This window comes from Ptiloglossa arizonensis, chromosome 5, assembly GCF_051014685.1.
Source record: "Ptiloglossa arizonensis isolate GNS036 chromosome 5, iyPtiAriz1_principal, whole genome shotgun sequence".
NCBI lineage: Eukaryota > Metazoa > Arthropoda > Insecta > Hymenoptera > Colletidae > Ptiloglossa > Ptiloglossa arizonensis.
Window position 1 is genome coordinate 4,179,442 of NC_135052.1, and position 20,283 is coordinate 4,199,724.

At 43.7% G+C, this 20,283-nt stretch overlaps 1 protein-coding gene across 19 annotated transcripts in view; it reads right to left on the bottom strand.

Annotated features, from left to right (window-relative positions):
• LOC143146994 (uncharacterized) overlaps positions 1-20,283 on the bottom strand; it is a 284,039-nt gene that overhangs the window by 6,359 nt on the left and 257,397 nt on the right. For 9 of the 19 annotated variants that reach the window (XM_076311775.1, XM_076311774.1, XM_076311785.1 and 6 more), the window contains 8 exons: positions 18,593-18,661; positions 17,722-17,811; positions 17,138-17,200; positions 13,284-13,509; positions 11,754-11,873; positions 10,100-10,207; positions 9,838-10,020; positions 9,049-9,145 (listed from right to left, as the gene is read on the bottom strand). In XM_076311775.1, the coding sequence (XP_076167890.1) occupies positions 9,049-9,145; positions 9,838-10,020; positions 10,100-10,207; positions 11,754-11,873; positions 13,284-13,509; positions 17,138-17,200; positions 17,722-17,811; positions 18,593-18,661 (956 nt within the window). Of the gene's footprint in view, positions 1-117; positions 227-9,048; positions 9,146-9,837; positions 10,021-10,099; positions 10,208-11,753; positions 11,874-13,283; positions 13,510-17,137; positions 17,201-17,721; positions 17,812-18,592; positions 18,662-20,283 lie in introns of all 19 variants that reach the window. The other 10 variants (XM_076311787.1, XM_076311782.1, XM_076311781.1 and 7 more) reach the window with 6 other exon arrangements.

A 20,283-nucleotide genomic window follows, 5' to 3' on the forward strand; every position in this document is an offset into this window, starting at 1 on the left:
AAATCGATCGAACGATGCGAGTCGATACATTGTGAGTCGTGATCGCGGAGAATATACATAGACGAATCGATGACGTGTAATAAATACGTATGTAATTACTTCCGTTAAGATAGTTACCTGCGGTCGGGTGTTATAGCGTTTTGTGTGTGCGTTGTGCGTGTTACAAGTCAGTACTCGTTTGGGGCTCTTTTACGTTTGGCATCGACTGTTGTCCAGTATTAGTCAACTTAAAAAAAGAAACAGAGAAACCAAAAATCAAAACTCCAAAATCAAGAATTGCGCCGTTCGACCGCTTATCGCCGGTGTCGGTTGTTCTCTTCGCGGTTCGCGCGGACGACGACGTCGCTGGTGACGTCGGTGGGCCGGTGGGCGTCGTCGCGGTTTCCGGCGGTAAGTTCCCGCGCTTCTCTGTCGATCGGTGTTCTCTTCGTCGATGGAGAAAATTGAACGAAACAAGGTAAAACCGTGGGCGCGTACGCATCGACGAAAATGAAAAAACTTCGACGAGAAGGGGTCGTTGTCGCCGTCCACGTTGTCGTAGTCGTCGCTCTTGTCGTCGTCGTCGACGTCGTCGTCGTCGTCCTCGTTCTCGTTATCGTAGCACCGTTCCCGTTATTCTCGTCGATACCCGAAACATCGACACCGGTCGTTTTTTCGGTAGAAACAAGGCTTGAAACGGCATGCAATGGCTAAACGCTAAGTCGAACGTGCACGGCAAACTTTCACACACCTACACGCATGTACAGCATACGCGCTTACTTAGGTACATACATATATACATGCCGCATGCTGCTGCGCGTGCGTACTGTCGTCGATGGGATCGATCGCGTATCGACGATGGTCGAACGATTCCGTACCGAAGTACTCGACAGCAAGTGTTCGAAAGGTATCGAAATCCGAGACACGCCCATTGGCGCGAAAAATAATTCTCCGTATCGCCGCAAATCTAACGATCGACGATCGGATCGCGTAATCGATAGCATTCTATCGATCGGTAGCGTCATCGCGTTAGAATCGGGATGGACAAGTTTTCTTTTCTTTTTTTTCCGAAGCCAGTGCGCGTGCAACGATTTTTCCAAACGATTCTTTCGCGATCGATACCGATCGATGTCCGTGTAAATCCGAGTAAACATCCACGATGTCGTAAACGTGGAAACGACAAGCGAGAGTATCGAATCTAGTACGAAACGAGCAATGCGCGCGGATACAGTTTCGAGGAACTACGGAATCGGTAAAATTAATCGAATCGGTAACCGTTCGCAATTGTTTCTTTCGTACCGATTAGGTTTATTGTTCTTTACACGTTTACGATGGGAACTCGGTTTACGCAATATCGGGACGTCGATCGGTAATCGTTACGAAAAAATCGGTAAGGAAAATCGATGTACGAGGATACTTTCGTGTCAAGAATTTTATACAAAACGATAGATTGTCGTTCGGTGTCTACACGGTATTAGTCCCATCGGTGCGTGCAGTACGCGCGCGTTTCTTTACGTATATACACGGTAGGAAAACATGCTCGAGTATAGACGACTTGTCGTCGACGAAAACAAAAGAGGTACATATATATGGACAAGTGGTCGATCAAAGGTTCACAGTCAAAACCTTCGGTCCAATCCTTATAGTAAGGCAGTATATTTACGACGGCCTCGAGAGTCAAACGGACGCGTACGTACGCGCGTATCGTGCGCACGCGCGTACCAATACGCGCGTATAGCTCGACAACTTGGAAAAGATCCTCGGGGGAGTGGCCTGCAGCGTTGTGAGACGAATGGTGGGGACGAGAAATGCGATATCGCGCGATTCCCGTACAATGTATGTATATATATATATATATATATATATATATATATATATATATATATATATATATATATATATTTCGAACCAAATTCCACAACCTTGTATTCTTTTCTTCAATTATTCGACTTTAACGGTACTTGGGGTGACGTTAATTAAACGTCAGTCTGTAGCTCGAATCACTCGAAAGATACGAAACGTTAAAGTAGTGAAATTATTTTCTTCGCGTCCGACGTGTTTAAATAAAAGTAAAAATATTGGCTCGTTCGAAAAGTCATTTCGTTTTTTTTTTTGGTGAAAACGAAACACGAGTTTTTTAGCATGTACAAACATTTAATTCAATTATATATTCTCCATTTTGGAAAACGAAATGACTTTCCGGACAACCGAATAAAATACACGAGATCGTTCCAGTTCGAACTGGAACAGCGCGTGGAATCCTATCGTCGAGGAACCGAAGGACAAATCGAGTTCACGGGGACGCATGGTGGGAGAAGAGGGGCGGAGCAGCGTTCTCCCACCAAGGAGATCGTTTCCAAATCGTCGAGCTATACGTACGCGCATGTATATACGCGGTATACAGACAGAGAGTACAGACAGACAGAAAAATAGACAGAGTGTGAGAGATAGAGAGACGGGAAGGAAGAAAAATAGAGAAAGGAGCGTGTGTATACAAACATGTGTATCGTACAAGTTACCGAGAGGACGCGTCGAATCGATCCGTATCCGTCACCAACGGGAACGAAACGGACGAACGAAAATTTGAAGACGATGACGAGGAAGCAATGAGGGTGGTGAGGGGGGAGGGGGTGCGACAACGGTTGCGAACCAATTCCACAAGGATCGAAAACAAAGCGACGACTCGAATGGCCGGAAAAAAAAAACCAGGATGAAAATTACATGGGTGGTGACGATCGAGCAACGCGCGTGCCAAGCACAGTGCCATGGGGAAATCCACAGAATGACTGGAAAATTCTACAATTTGGACGAGCAACTGGAACCCTTTGTGAACGTCCGAATTTAAAAAAAAAAAGAAAAAAAAAAGAACATTCTTGCGTCTGGGACGCCAACGATTGCCGCTACACGTGTACGCAAATGCACAGACGGTTCTAGAAGCTGGAAAAACTAAATCTGCGATTTCTTTCTCGCGTCGACTTTGTGCTCTTAGACAGGGTATAATACGGGCCATAGACTTAACGATTCCTTCTACGACGAATCGTACAGCTCGATACGTTGAGTAAGATCGGTAGACTCGATTTTACATCGGTCTATTCGTGTCTCGCCAAATTTTTCACCTCCAAGTTACTATCTCGGGGATCTTGTTAAACTTATCCAGCTATACGTTCAGTTGCAATTCTAGTCGTACGTAATTCAACGATCGTATCGGATCGGACGTTTTGGTCGGTCCGAAGCAAAACTACTGTACACGTTTCCCTTAATCCGGGACTGATCTGTCTTTCCTTTTTAAAATACAACACCTCGATACATTTTACGATTATTGTTCGAATATTGTACGAAAAACCGTTACGTCTGTGGCTTTGGTAACTGGCTTACAAAAAAAGTCGTTTGTACAGCTGTAGATGACGAACGCCGCTAGCGATCCTCTCCTAAGCACGTGATGCGCAAGTTAGGTGCGCGTAACATCATTGAGCCGTCAACCGTCGGTCTGTGCGGGTGTAGCGGCGGCGCTCGCGTCGCGACACGACGGTGCTTCGAGGTTACGCGCACCCAAGATTACCAACCCGTATTCTTTTCTTACTTTTCACTCGTCGAAGTTAAATGTATTCTTCTCGAAACGATGAAATACAAAAATGAAATCGTCCGACCCAAATTACTTTATCGTTTCTACGTTTCAAGTTTCGTTGAAGCTCTAATCATCGACCACTTTCGGTGGTATATTTACTCGCAATGCGCACGGTTGTTTCCTGTGGTACGTCGCTTGATCTGCGACGCTGGCCATTCGATCGAAACTGTATATCTACGCCGATAAAAGTAATATATCGGAAATTACATTTCACGTGCGTAACAAAATTATACGCCTTCTCTATCCTCCTCCCGAAGCATTGTCTTTTAATGAGCGTCCTGTGCACGTACATTATTCTTTCCGTAAATTTTAATACTCGAGACTCGGTTGCATCAAGATCACCTAACGTTACAATATCGATTCCTCGTACTCTTTCCTCGAGATCCACGGATGGTAACCCCCTATGCGCATCACCTACCTTGCGCGTCGCGTGCTCGGGGACCGTTTGTTCGTTGACGACGTTCGCGGACGTTTTTCCTACGAAGCCAATGCACGATCGATCGAGAAGATTAACGACGAAAGATCGATATCGAGCGAAAGACAGAGTCCCCCAACTTCTAGTAGACCGCGAGCGATCGTTTCGCGCGGGTCCCCGACAACGCGAGCGATCGATAATTCTTTCTCTTCTCTCCCCGTAGATCCAATGGTGACGTTACGGGCTGGTGAGGGGCTAGGATACGGGGTTGTTTTTTTTTTTCTCTTGAGCTGTTGCGCATCTCGACGACGATCGCGTGAAATTTTGTCGTCGTGGCCGTGATCTTAGTCTCGTGGAAATCCAATGTAAACCTTGTGTATCGAAAACAGACGGGGTTTTGGGGGGTTGGGGCGGGGTGGGCGGGTGGTGTTTGGGGGGGGGGGCGGGTGTGGCGGCGTTACACCTTACTATAAGAAATGGATTGGAACGAGTGTGTCTGACGAGGCGAGATCTCAACCATTTTCTTTCCTTCCGTCTTCCCGCGGCTCCGATCAAGGATGATCGAAGGATCAATTTAGTTCGATCGATCGACCAACCCCCGCCCCCCTCCCCCCACCGCGATGGCGGCGGCCATTTTCCTTCGCTCCCCGAACGAGACGCCCGAAACGACGTTCGCCGCAGCTCGAGTGGAAACTAACGGATTTAATAAAACTATTGCAAGTCGCAAAAATTGTATGCATCTAGAGAGAGAGAGAAAGAGGATAAAAACTCTGCAAAGTACAAGTACAGTGAGTAAGGAAGTTTGCGAGAAGGCCAAGTGAGAGCGCGTAGCCGCGTAGCACAGAGCGGAGGATTGGCGCGCGCTTTTCAAACTTTTCGTGACAAAAAGTTTCGTGCGTCTTTTTTTTTTGTTTTTTTTTTTTTGTTTTTTTTTTGTCGTAAAAACGTGTGTCGGATAACATCTCAGAAGCGCTGGGAGAGTAGCGGGACAAACGATCAAGCTCTAGGTGGCCGGTAAGATGCAAAACAACGTAAGACAACGCGGGACGAAAAGTTGTTCGTTCGTTGTAGTAGGTTGCTTGTCGCGTTGAACGCGTTCGGTGCGGTACGGGCGTTCGCGGATTCGTTGCCTCGCGAGAATCTTTTTGCGGTGGTTATTTTTTCTTTTCTATTCTTTTCTTTTTCTTCTTTCACTTTTGCATCGGAAATGAAAATCGATTCACGGAACAAGCACGCGTCGAGAGTGAGGTAATACAAGGTAAAGAGAGTATGTCACAGTGTAACGACAGCAGGACTCGCTGCGAGTCCCTCGGAGGATTCCGTCAAGTTTTCGCGACCGTGGTCTCGTGTACTTCTTGTTTAAAGTTTTTAGTTTTTTTTTTTTTACCCCTTCCGTAAATTTTGCGTTCGCGCGCGCGTATTTTGAACAGCGTTCGGCGAACTTGACGGAATGCTTCGAGCATCGCGAGGGATAAACAGTTGTAAACAGTATGACGATTTGTGCGGCAGACATCATACCGATAAAAAAAACGAATATATATATATATGTATATGTATATATATATATATAAACATATGTATACGTGTGTGTATGTGTGGATCGTTTACGTGTGATACGGTGGGCGCATGGGTGAATATATATATAGATATATATAGTATATAAAATAGTACAGAATAATAATAATAATAGTAATAATAATAATAATGGTAATGATAATAAGTAGAAGTATTAATAATAATAATAATAATAATAATAATTAATAATTTATAAATATGAATCAGTAAAAAATTACTCGTGACTGGTCTGTATGGCCTCCTTGAAGTTAGTACTCCACTTCCAGCCATACTAGAAAATTAATATCATTTTCACTATTCTGTAGCCTGTAACCTGCGTTTATATAGATTTTATTAAAAAGGACAAAATTCAGAGAGAGAGACAGAGAGAGAGAGAGAGAGAGATATTTATATATATATATTTCTTGAATCGACGACTCGACTAACTATACATGACGCGACAGAGCTTCCTTTTGCGTAAGTAACCCAGTGTCGCTCGCGATTACGCGTACCAGGATGGAAGAGAGAGACACTTTGAGCAACGTTAGAACCGTAACAAAACCTCTCGCTTCGCTCGTATGATCGGAAACAGAGAAACAGAGAGCGAGAGACTCTCTCTCGCGAACAAGCAAAAAAAGGGAACAAAACTGGCGCGTCGACGATCTCTCGTCGAGAGATTTTCCTCGACGCAGATTTTCGTTTAACAATCCTTAAGTCACAGCTAACACTGATTATGGTATGACAAAACACGGTCGCCGGCACTCGCGGATTCGCTTGATCGCCCCGAGCGACCGATCCGACTCGTCCTTCCCGTCGACGAGCGTCGACGACCGGGACACGGTTTGTCACACCATACACGCTAAATGTATAAAAAATATCTATACTATCGGGACACAGCAAACACTGAAAATATTGGTTGTGGGGGTTGATCAGGGTGGAGGGGTCCATGTCACACAGAGACACAAGTTGGAGGAAAGTTTGTTTTTTTTTTTTTTTTTTTTTTCTTTTTTTTCGCGACGCCGATACCGTTTCGCTGGACCGCCGCGCTTCGTCTGGGAAACGCGTCCAAGTTTTTCTTTTTTTTTTTTCTTTTCTTTTTCTTCTCATTTTTTTCTCTTTTCTCGAATCGTTTTTCTTTCGTTCCGAAGAAGGGAGAGTCGAAGAATCGCGTACTCGAACGAGACCTCGCGTTGCCCCCCCCTCCCGCCCCTCAAAATTCCTCGTTTTGCAACAAGAACAGATTACGACCAAAATTTCGACGGACGAGACGCATCGTCCGCGTGGACACGAGAAGGGCTCGCTCGTCGAAACGAGTTCGCGCAGTTGGCAACTCTCTCTCGTTTGCGAGCTGGTCGTTTCGTGTCGAGGAAAGGTTTACATTAGATTTCGTGTACCGAGGAACGATAAGGATCGTGACTCGGAGAGCTCCGACCAGTGGGTCAAGAACGAGGTTGCTGGTGTCGCGATCGATGGGATCCGACTGCCAAGAGAAGCTAAGTGGTTCTTTTCCTTTTTTCATTTTCTTTTTTTTTTCTAGATCCTCGAAACGGAGGAGGAACGGCACGTAGTTCCGCGAGAACCGTGGAAATTTGGAAAATTCGAGACAACCGGGGTGCACAACCACGCGCACGGTGCCCGATTACCGTTGTCCAAGGACGAAGGAAACCACCGATTCGATCGTTACTCCGGACCGCTCGTGAACTCGTCCAATATCGCCTAACTCGCGGGGGTGTGGCGCTTTACCGCGAGAAATTTCGCGGGTGTTGGAAAATTGGATCGAACGCGACACGATCGTTCCTCCGGCGCGTTTTACTTCGTTCGAATCCACGACTGCGCGCGCACACGGACACACGTATGTATATACAGTTAACGCATACAGAGTATACGAGTACGTGTACACGAATACAAAAAAAAAAAGGTAGGTAAATATGTTGTTGTTGTTATTATTATTATTATAGTAGACAAAATTCTATATCACTCGTTGCATGCGCTCTTTAGCATAATAGGATACGGGGGTAAGCGGTGGTCGGACTTGATACACGTCACTGCAAATATTACCACACATCGTATTATTTACTCGGTTAGGCCAAGAGAGATCTACAAAGCGTGGATTGGTGTCTTCGACGTTGTCTACTGTTCTCGAGGTTCCGCGCGAGGAAAGAACGGAACGTACCGAGAGACTCGCGCTGTGGTTCCCCCGGGGCTTTCGATTGCTCTTTCGATCAATTTGCGAGCTAATTGCCGCGATTCGCAGCTTGTTTTCGCAGAGGTCTTCGTATTTTTTGGAAATGTATTCTTACGTGTAACGAGTAGCGTCGGTTCGAAGAGCAACGTCCTCGTGTTTCGTTCCAGATACACTCGGTTGGATTTACCGGTTAGGTATGTCCAGCGAATCCTGCCTCGGACGTTATTCATAGTTCGAACAGTCTCCAATTGTTGTTTCTCGCAAAGACCACCGGTATTCTTATCCGGATCGATCTTTCGAGCGACGAATAAACGAATGAAATTAGAAATCGAACCGACGTAGATTCATCCGAGTAACAGTTGTACCGAGGCAAACGTTTCAACGAAACAACAACCACACGGGCTGGTTTATACCTCGTTTATTGTTCGTTTCGTCCGAACGATCGATGGTGTTGTTACCGTGGCAGGATAGAATGGAACGCAATAACGTTGCTCCGCGTACCGACACTGTAAATATCGTCAAATCGCGAACCAATCGCGAACCAATCGCGAGAGCATTCAAATTTCTTAGCTAGTTTTATATCTCGTTGAAATTCGAGGCCTCTGCAAGCGCGAGGCTGACCCATTCCCGTGACAGGGTGTTCAATCGGAGTCACCCTCGTCGCTGTATTTAGCGACCGACTATCGTCTCTCTGGTCTGAAGCGGGATTGCGCGACACGCGCGCAACGAAATACGTATATCTCGACTTTGCGATAGTTTCTCGAAACGCACGGTCGCACGAGGGACACTTTTCACGTATGGGAAGACAAATGAATTGTTTTCTAAACGAGGTGCGACTACTCTGCTTTCCGCGTCGAATCATCGATCGAATTTACTCGATCAAAATCGAACGTTTCTCGTTTCATTTTCTTCTATGTTTTCTCTTTTATTTTTGTTTCTTCCTTCCCGGAAGGGGGTCAAAGATTTTCAAAAGCGCGACAAATTGGACAGGGATCGTTCTGGAGTATTCCATGCACCGGGCAGTACTTTTGGAGCGGATTTAGCCGAGGAAGAACTTCTGGGCAGGGGGTTGGGCCGGGTATTGAGGTGGAACGGGATCCTAGGGTCAGGGGGCGGGGGTGGTCGGGTTAGGAGGAAAACGGACAAATAAATAAATAGACAGACAGATAGATAGATAGTTAAGATAGATTGGATAGACGAGAGAGATAGTGAGAAACTGAAAGGGGTGGAAAAAAAGAGAAGACAGCGAGCGAGTGAGCGAGCGAGCGAGCGGGGCAAATGAAGCGTTACCTTGGAATGTTGAGCGGACGTGGGTGTTATCGGTGGCGTCTCCTCGGCGTCCACGCTCGCTGCGTTTGGTAATCGCTGCTCCTGCACCGACGCCAAGCTGCGAAACACACGAACAAAACGTTCTCCGTTTAAAGAGGGAACCCATTCGCCGATCGATGAATAGTAGCGATGGGATCGAGCACATTGTCGCCAGATTCGAATCCTCGTGGTCGAGAGAAACATTCTTTCGATTCGTTGAACGAACTGAGCGACACTTATCGCGTTCACCGATTCTTAACATTTCTGAACACGCGATCCTCTTCGAGAGTACAATTTTCGGATCGGTAATTTTCCAGATAAATGACCGGTCTCTTGTTTTTCGGTGCGATCAAAAATGAAAAATCCCAATTGACCGGGTTTCCGAGAACGAGCTTCAGTTTTCCAGCGCAATTGAATAAGCGAAGAAACGTAATTAACCGAGTTTCGGATAATGGATTTTTGTTTCTCGGCGCGATGAAAGATTAGAATTCGGTAATTAACCGAGTTGTCGGGTGTAAAAAAATTATCGGGAAACAAGAAAACAAAAAAATCGGAACTCGAAGTCGGTGCACATCGATATCGAAAAGCCATCGATGGGTCGAAACCGATTGAACCGGCACCGGATAGGCGCAAGATTCCCTATGGATGTTTCGGTAAACGAAAGCAGCGTTTCCAAATAGAATCGTTAATTATGCGCGTCCTACGATCTGACGCTATTGTCGCTCGAGTATCGCGTGCCTCGAGCGTCAATCGGGGTCGAACTTTGCGTACCGTTTGAGCGTCACGAGGGTACCGGTAAGCTTTTTGCAACGTCTCAACGCGGACTCCAATCGTTCGGGTTCTTCCTTGAGGAACTTCTCCTCGCGCACCACCTTCTCCATTTCCGAGCTCAGCAGTCCCTTCATGCCCTCTTGGAGACTCGGGAATCGCAGCTTCAGATCCGCCACCGTTTTGCTACGAGAAACGAATAATTACACCCGGTTGCGACTTCAAGATACGTTCTCACGATCGTTGACACGACCCTTTCGCTCACCTCGATTTGCTCAATATCAAGGCCATGTTCTCCACATCCGACATATTGACTCTTGTTTTCCTGTTGATGACGTTACCACGGAGTTCCTCCACCGTGCTCTCTAGCTCGCTGAAATTGTTAAATACGCGTTTGGGAAACTTTTTTCGCACGAGAAACATTCATCGACGTTTATGCTCGTTACATCGACTATAACACGAAGAACCGTCTTCGTTAAGGAACTCGATAGTCGATTATCACGAGTTCACTTGATTCGACTGCATCGAGAAGCGGAATATTTCACGCGTAATTTCTGGTCGATATACGATAATTCTCGTCTTCGAGAAGGGGAAACTATTGGGTTGTTCGGAAAGTCGTTTCGTTTTCTCAAATGGAGAATATATAATTTAATAAAATGTTTATACACTCTGACAAAATCGTGTTTCATTTTCACCAAAAAAAATGAAATTACTTTCCGAACAAACCAATATTATCCGGGATTCGTGCAACGAAATCATCTCCAAATCTGTTTACACAGATTTTATTATCGTATTAATTTATACAGCTCGTGCGGTACCAATGATCTTCAGCGAGAGCGATAAGACGTGCACGTGAAATCGAATTTCATTCAATAGTCGAAATTAAAATTCGCATATCTTTCATTATGTCTTTACGACAGCATTACCGACGAATCGATAGGGTTTATCCGATGGAAATGAGCCCAAACACAACTTTGTTCGAACTATGGTTAAATATGCGTAAAACGGTTGATTTTTGAATTCTCGAACCTCGAATAAGATCGTGTTTGAGCTCGTTTACATTGAGAAAACCTTGCATCAACGATACTGTCGGAAGGATATAATAATATATGTACAAAATTTTATTTCGGTCGTTTGACAATTATGTAATGCGAGGCTCGCTCGTTGTTGCTCTATCTCGCTCGCTCTCGATACATTTTCAACGCTTTTGAGCGAGCCGATGGTTTCGATTCTGACGATCGAAAGAGAAATTATCGTATACGTTACTATCTTCGTCGTCCAGATTTATGATGTGCCGTAACCTTTGCAAATGGATCTAACCAATAAAGATTCCGACGTGTAACCGTCATTTTCCAGCGAGTTTTTGCAGAGTGATGGAGTTTGATAGATTGTAGCTATTGTTGTACGGTTTCTGTTAAACTTTCACGGGATTCGATGTAAATTGAAATAAAGTATCGGGTGTCGGTGATTTTAATTAATATAAAACTCGGTAACCGTCGTCTTTTTCGTTACGTATACGGTTACCATTAATTTCCATAGACGTTATACGAAATGATATAACAAATGATGTAACATTTATTAAATTGATGGTTATTCTATACGTAACGGAAACGGTCATTATCAAGCCTCGTAATAATTAAAATCAACGCCAATTGAGTCATAATTTTCCTTCAGTTTATACGCTAAAAAGAAACATACGATATTTCTGCTAAAAGGGTGTTCCATTTATCGTGACGATCGTAAATATTATTGCTATATTTTACGATAGATAAAAATGTCTCAGAAAGTATGAATTATACACGACGTAGATGTCGTACTCCTAGGGGACTCGCTGAAACTTTATCAGATACCATTACCACGCGTTAGCGATAAAACTGTGTAAGCGTACACGCGAACGTTTTGCGATAGAGGAAACCTACGTCAGATCTTTTTCCAGCCTTAGCATCTCCTGCTTGTAGAGGTCTTCCTCGCGGCTCAGTCGTATCTTTTCCGCGTCTCCACCGGTCCAGGCTGCGTCTCCACCGGACAGCAACATGGCTCTGCAATGCAACGTCGTTAGAACAGGCAACGAATTGATATTGGTTTCTAAACTAAACATCCTATGTGTCTAACATCCTAGTTCTAAACATCTTGTACGCTAAAGGATGTTTTATATCTTTGAGGCGAAACGTATAAACATTGAAAACTTTGATCAACACTCTGACAACTGCTGTCAAATATACGCGATCTTACTCTTTGGGTCGCTACGTCATCATCTATCGAATTTATCAAGTTTGTTTAGGCAATGCAACATGGCTCTGCAATGCAACGACGTTAGAGCAGGCAACAAATTGACATTGATTTCCAAACTAAACATCCTATGTGTCTAATATCCTATATGCTATAGAATGTTGTATATCTTTGAGGTGGAACGTATAAACATTGAAAACTTTGATCAACACTTTGACGACTGCTGTTAAATATATGCGATATTATTCTTTGGGTCGCTACGTCATCATCTACCGAATTTATCAAGTTTACTTAGGCAATGCAACATGGCTCTGCAATGCAACGTCGTTAGAGCAAGCAAGAAATTGACATTGGTTCCTAAACTAAACATTCTGTGTGTCTAATATCCTAGTTCCAAGCATCCTGTACGCTATAGGATGTTTTATATCTTTGAGGTGGAACGTACAAACATTGAAAACTTTTATCAACACTCTGACGACCGCTGTCAAGTATACTTGATCTTATTCTTTGGGTCGCTACGTCGTCATCCACTGAGCTTATTAAGTTTGCTTAGGTTCGAGTCTCACACCTCACGTACATTACCGAATATGCATTTACGATTCCTTACAATAACATTTATAGCATCATCGTACACATTACTTAAATCTCTAAACGACAGTTGGCCAAGAAAGCTATCCGAGGTCTAATCTTATGCCGAAAAAAAATTCCGGATTAAAAAAGCCTTCGTTGAACTGAAATGAACAATCTTTGCGCGAAACGAGCAGTCGTCAGAATGTGAAATATACACTGAAAGAGAATCTCTTCTTTCCTTGAAACGTTACATAATCGTTATTGAATTGTCGACTACTTGACAAACTACGTTAAATCTCTCTGTTTTCCTTTCAAACGTTTTTCTCATTAAATCGTTCAGGCTTGGCTACTCGATATACTACGTTAAACAAGAGGATCTCTTTTCCCCTTATAAATAGTACGTGCTTGTTATTAAATTCTTCAAACTCGACTATTCACTAAACTACGTTAAATATCCTACGTCGGAGGATCCCTTTCCCTTAAAACGTTGCACAATTGTTATCAAGTCGACGCGACTACTTATTAAACTGTTGAGCACTCTTTGAAATTGGCGAGCGACTAATAGCGCCTTAAACGGGGAAAAGTTTGAGAAGCTCTAGGTTCTGTTCGAGGCTAGGACGATTAGACCGTAGACGCCGGTTCCTGCGCACCTGATCGTGATGAACGTGTCCCGGATGGTCTCGCGCACCGTGTGCGCCTGCGCCTGAGACATGCGCCTCAGATTTCTAACCTCCTGTCGGAGATCCTTCGCCTTCTTCTGCAGCCCTCGCAACTGATTGTACATCTCTGGTGTCAGGGCCAGGTCCCGATAGACGTACTGACCGGCGACCAGCGCCGCCGGTTTTGGCGGCGGGGTCGGCTTGTGCCTGTCTCTCTCTGAAACGATTCGACAAAGTTTCAACGAACACCGCCCCTTGTGCGTGTGGTTCGCGTACACAATTTGCCCACACGTACGGGTAAAAGCGTTGGGATTTCCGCCCGTTAATCCGTCCATCGCAAAAATCGTCCATCGTCCGATTCGGATATTCTTGCTATGTACAGGGTGAACGAGGACGAGGATGTACGACCGGGCACAGAATGGAATTTCGTGTGCAAAAAGAAATGGAAAATTTCGAAACAAAATTGTTTCCATCCTAGAGCTTCGTTTACGAAAATATCGATTTCGGTTATGCGCGTATAGCTGACGCGGAACATTCGCCAAGTGTCTACTTCCACCGGGCTTGATAAAACTTTGCAGAGTTTCCTAGAGTGGAAAATAGGGGTATTTTCCAGTGTAAGGAAGAGCGAATTTACTCTCCGAACTTTCGGCATCCCGGTACTATCTTCAAGGCGATCGAATATAAACGAAAACTTTCGAAAGAAATTTTTTATGATTTTCAAAGGGAAGTAACATTGTACGGATCGGGTGAAAATATTTATAAGGAAGTAAAAGAATTGACTGATAAGACTGTCCAAAGGACGTTCTGAACACCTATGTAATATCGGTACAAGGTAAAAGTACTTTGACGTGACGTCTTTTGAAAATATTAGGATAAAGGCGGTAAAACTGGTTTTTCGACGTTTTCATTAACTTTTTTTTGTCGATGCGTGGCACGTGGCATTTTTCGTTAAAAATCACAAAGGATTTGTTTGAAAAACTTGCTCGTACCTCTGGTAATTTTGAAAACAACATCAAAGGGTGGCACTTTTAGGAATAGTTTCGTTCCTTAAAAAACTTGAGTTTTCGCAGCAAAAGGAAAACGTATCTTTTATTTTTAGCCGTTCTTTGAAACTATAGTGTTTCTTTGATGTTTCAATTTTGCCTAACGCGTCTATTCGTTGCTTCTATTTGTGTTTGTAAACATTGACAGTGATACTGTATTTTCTGCATTAATCGATTGTAGCTGGTTGGAGCAGATAACAGTATTGATAGGATACGGATAATATCGTATCATAGTTAATGTTTGGACACGGCCACGCAACTAGAAATAAAGAGTAATAGACAGGCTCGTCAAAGTGCGTTTACATTTACCGAACGATAGTAACCAAACGAGTTTGACCGAATCGTATTGCATGTTTGATGATCAACAGTTTACGTTTGTACATCAAAATAATGCTAGAGTTGCTCGATTGTAATTATTTCGAGCGCGTTTTGGAAAATATTTTTCACAAATGTAATTATAAATTGTTCGTTTTCCCGAAAAAAGGACCGTGCTAAATAATTTCATTCTAGATTTTCGATTTATTTCTGCACAGTGATTCCCTTGTACCGGATTGTACGAATAGAAGAAAGAAAGATCGGTTCTAGAAGGAATCACGATTCGTACCGTGTCGGACGTTTCATTAAACCTTTGTAAGGCCTGCGTTTAATTGCAAGTAAAAATTACTCAACGCTGCCAGTACTCTCCTCTTATTTATGGTAGTACATTCCCCTTAACCTGGCACTGATCTTTCTTTCTCCCTACAGATACCGACCTCATTCACCCTCTATAGGGTGATTTTAGATACTGGGACGAACTATAGCTCTCTTTTAAGCGAAGACATAAAAAATTGATACAGAAGAACCTCGAATGCCGTAATGGGGGACTATCTTTTCATAATATAATTTTTTCACCTCCTTGATCCCGAATTGTATCCTTTCTGTAAAAAATATATTCTTCGCGCGTTCCGTGTTACTTCGGAGCTGGTAAATTTAAACGAATCGAAAGATTCTAATACGTACGCGAATTTTAATAATCGCGAGAATATTTATCGATTTATTTCCACCGTGAAAGTTCATTTAAATGTAAACAGATGTATTTTAATATAATTTTTTACACAAAACGTATACGACATTGATGACAAAATCCAAGGTTACCGGTAAATTTCGCGAGAAACGTTTAAAAGGAACAAGCCTCGGTGCGCGAAATACACGATCTTAGAAAATTAATCTTAAAAATCCACGCGCACATTACGATCCACAATCGTCTCGAAAAATACCGATTTCCGAATATAAAGTATAAAATGTCTCGATAAATTTTCGCAATGTCGTATCAAACGATACTTTTATACGTGGAACGGTGAGCAGAGATCGTAGAAGATTCAAAGAAGCGAGTGCAAGTGTGTATATTTGCGTTGCGTCGAAAGAAAAACAAAAAAAAAAAAAAAGGAAAAAGAAAAAAAAATCATGAAAATACAGTGCCCATTGCAGCCATTCCATAACTCTCCCTCTCTCTCTATCCGATAGATCGTTCGATGAGTTTAGTCGTTCGATAAACGACAAAATGTAGTACCAGCGACCGAGTACTACACCGTTCGATGAGTTTCATCGAACGACGAAACTTATCGAACAACCCGGTACTTCCCTCGTTCGTGTCAATTTGTTGTACCTTCGGTTGTAAAAGAGCCACAAAGAGCTCGTTCCAGCTTGCAGTGGTGTCACTCTGTATGTCGTATCGGAACGGGGAACGGAGAAACGTGACTTGGAGCGGCGACGAAGGGGGGTTGGGCGGGGGTTGGGTTATTAATTGGACGATTCGAGAAGATCGTCGCGCTTCGTTGGTATGCAAACTCCATATCCCCGAACGGATCGTGGATAACGACTCCATTAAGGACTCGAAAGGTTGTCGTCGACCGACCGAATCCGGTGGCTGACGCCACTTGTTACCACGTAGTTAATGCGACGCCTTTCGCACGATCAAAGGGCGAGGGGGGGTGATGCGGCGCGAGGGGTAGGAGCGGCGAGGAGGATGGTACAATTTCGCTGTCAGTTTTTATCGTCACGATTTTTATTGGCTCGATGATGGAAGTCGCGGCAGGAAGAAAGACGGAACGGATGAACGGGCAGATGAATGCGAACATCGTCGGACGACAACGATCATGCGTCGGTGATTTTAACGGATTGTGTTTTACCTCCGTGTTTACATCCTCTGTCCCGAAGAAATCTCCAACTATGGTACTTAGACGTATTCACATACATATACATAATATATATATAAAAAGATAAATATAGATGTACCGTTCGATCGAGTCGAGGGACACATCGGAAAGCGTTTGTTCGTTCGTTCGTTTATACGTTCGTTTATTCGTTTATTCGTTCGTGTCTTTTGTAACGGGAAGCCACGTGTCGCTTGTAATTCCGTTCACGGGACAAATTTTCCCGTCATTTTATGTAACGACGCTTCACGTGTTCCTCGACTCGGTCGCACTTTCCCAAGACCATCTAAGGGCTAGACGGCATTCGAGTGCGCCGATTGCTAAAAGGTGTGTTGTTACGAACGATTGAAAATAAAAGAAGACGACGAGTGTTACACACACTGGTACCCCCGGAATCGTCGATGCAATTGCGGACCGAAAACCGAACGAAACAAATGAAGGAGAGGGGCTGGGATAACAAGAGTATCGGGGAAGGGGGCTAACGGACACGATCCATCGATGCAATTACAAGTAATGGAACGGAACAGTGGGGGTTGGGGGGTTGGTAGACGGTAGCGACGTGAACACAAAAAGGAACACAAGAAGCGTAAAAAACACGAGGCAGTTTTACCTTGCGAAGACATCCTCGGCAACGTGGAGGATTTGATCGCCGGTTTCGTTGGTTTTGTGTCCGCTAGTCGTGGAAGGCATTGCACGAGAAGTCGTTAGAGATTATTGCGTTAGTATTAACCATTCCGACGAGGTGTTTTTATCGCTCGTTAAAGGCATCAAAATACGTCTCGTCGAAGAACGGTGGAGCGACGATGATCGTCGGCCCGATCGATTTTCACGGTTACCGCGAGATCAATGGGAAATCGCTCGTAAATTGTCCGTTCGGAGCGCTAATTAAAATTAAGAACGTCGTTGACCCGGCTCGACGAACGATCCCGAAACGATCGGGTTTTTCCGCAACTTCGGTGATAGAATTCGAAAAGAAATCACAGATTTCACGAGCGAACGAAACGGTTCGATCGAAACCGACGAGAGACGCTCCAACGTTCTTTTTCTTTTCTTTCTAATTTTCTTTTCTTTTGATTCTTTTTCTTTTTTCATTTCTCAATTTTCGTACGGCTTGTAAACACGTTGTAGTTCGATTCTCTCCGAGAGGAGCGTGCTTAGCATCGTTATATATTTGCAATGTGCATGAACCGTTACCTGCGTGCTGCGGGGAATGCTGTTTGGGGGAGTTCATGTCCGGCGGCTCGTCGCTGAAGGACACTGATTTTTCGAACGACACCGACTTGTCTGGAATAGATGTTGATCAGCGTATTTTTGTGATTCGGTGCCGCTTAGGGTTCGTGAAGCGAGAGAGCGTGCGCGCGCGCGACAAAGATTTCAAAACGGAAACGGAAGATGTGCTAAACGTCCAGGCTCGATTCGTTACGCGAATGTGCGCCGAGCTGTTTTTGTGCAGAACGAAAGATTCAGCAGTACGGATGGGCAGAAAAAGAAATACGAGAATAAAAATTACATTTGAATAGAGAATAATTGTACAATAATGATGATAAAAAGAAAAAAAAAAAAAAAAACAGGTAATCCCGGCGATACGTTTCGTAAACGGTGAATTAATTTCTTGTGTAACTTACAAAGCCCGTCGGGCGGTGTCGAGCGGAAAAAAAAAAAATCGGTCGAAAGCAAACTGAAGAGTCTCGAGAGCGGAATAACCGACACGGGTTGAGGGTGTTATATTTCTAAGCGCGAGAGACCGATCGACCGATGGCTGAAACCGATAAAAGCGACGAAAGTAACGGGGTCGGCGCCGGCCAAGTGCTGTTAGAAGATGCGCGTATTGTGCACGTAAGATGCAAAAAAAAAAAAAGAAATGAAAGAGGCAAAAGTTAGTGGAGAGGGGGAAAAGTAGGCGAGACAAGAGAGACAGAGAAAACGAAGAAAGAAAGGGAGAGAGAGTTGCGTGCAGTGCGGACAACGACGGACACAATAAACATCTAACTACTGCAAAGAGGCGGCGGCGATTACGCTTGGTGTACGTGTTAAGGAAGAAACGTGTATATCTTGTGAACCGCACCTTTGCCTAATTTTGGTGGTTTTACGTCAGTCCTTAAGTACGAGTCATCTGTAACGGCAGGTTGAGACACTTAAATTTTACAAAGGAGAACCGTTTTAATCACAGTGGTAAAACGTAGGGCACTATTATAAAATGTTATGCATAAATGTAGCAACGATACGTAGGCACTACACATAGGTATATTATGCAGCGTGGTCCGTGTAATGTAGTAACAGCGGACGGGGTGTTGTCTCGTGATTTTTTCATGAAAAGAAAGAGAACGGAAAACGCGGAAGGAAAATATTTTCGCGAGGAAAACGTTTCGCGTTTTCGTGGGAATCGATTTCGATCATTCGCCCGATCACGTGCGATCACGAGACTTGAACCCAATGGCGGTTCGTCCGTTACTCGTTAATTCCACTTGCGTTGCGATTTGAGAACCTCGACGATGGTATTGTCCGTTTGAATCGATTTTAACCGATCGAAAGACAAGAATATCGAAGGAAAACGAATAATACCGTACGATCGTAAATACTAGGTTGTTCGATAAGTTTTCTCGTTTTTTTTCCATTGTAAAAAAATACTATGACACTTCGACTTGGAACACTTGTAAATATACGAACGATTACAAGAAATTTCGCACGTGTTCATCAAACGGTAGTACCGTGTTTAGAGAAGTGAATCGACGAACCTAATTACTCTTATTGAGTAACCTGTTATATCGAGAAACTGCGCGTAACTATTATTTCTGAAGTCTACAAAAAATTATCTAAATTACATATTTTCATTCAATAAATTTGGCAGATTCTAAACGGATTTAAACACTGAGTAAGAAGTTAACCCAATAGCTCCATTTCTTATCGAACGACGAAACTTATCATACAATTACGTTCATGAACAGACACCGAAGTAGAAGTGTCGAGTAACAGACAGACGCGTTGGTCAGACAGCGCTCTACTCGTACGTGTAGCTGTGTTCGATGAATCTTCAAAATCGATTTCCTCGAAAACGATGCCTCGCGCGAAATAATTTTATTTCACATTTTCCATTTACTTCTCTATACGAATTATCCCCCATGATTGCCAATGCTACATTCTGCGAGGTATCCTACGTATACAGAGTGTCCCATTTCAATTATTCCGTCCATTATCCGCGCAACTACTGCTTACTCGAAGAAACGATTTCGATGAAAGTTAGTTTCTCTCGGCGAGGACATCTTACGTTCGGTATAATTTTCTTTCACTTGTAGATACTTCTGACGTATCAAGGCTACCTCTGTTTTTCTTTATCGAATCGTGTTTTATTTTTTAGCGAAACTGGCGATTTCTACAATATATGGGTCAGCCAATTTTATTCGGTGACGACACGAGACAATTGTGGGTTCGGAGTAAGTACGCGAGCTCGAACGACCGAATTTGTTATTGCAGAATTTGTGTCCAGTTGAAAAATAGTATATCTCGTTTAAAAAAAAAAAAACAACGGAGATAACCTCGAGATCTCTGAAACGTCAGTAGCTGGAACAGAGTTGTTCGGACCGTAGAATGTTCTACCCAGATTAAATTTTATTCGAAACGTTTGTTCGGAGCACCAACAGTTTGTTACGTTATGGCGTGGAAAGATGAGGAAAATGGGACATCTTTGCATAATGTATACAGAGTGAAACAAAACATGTCGGTGTAACTTCAGGGTTGAATTCGACGCACAAAAGTAAT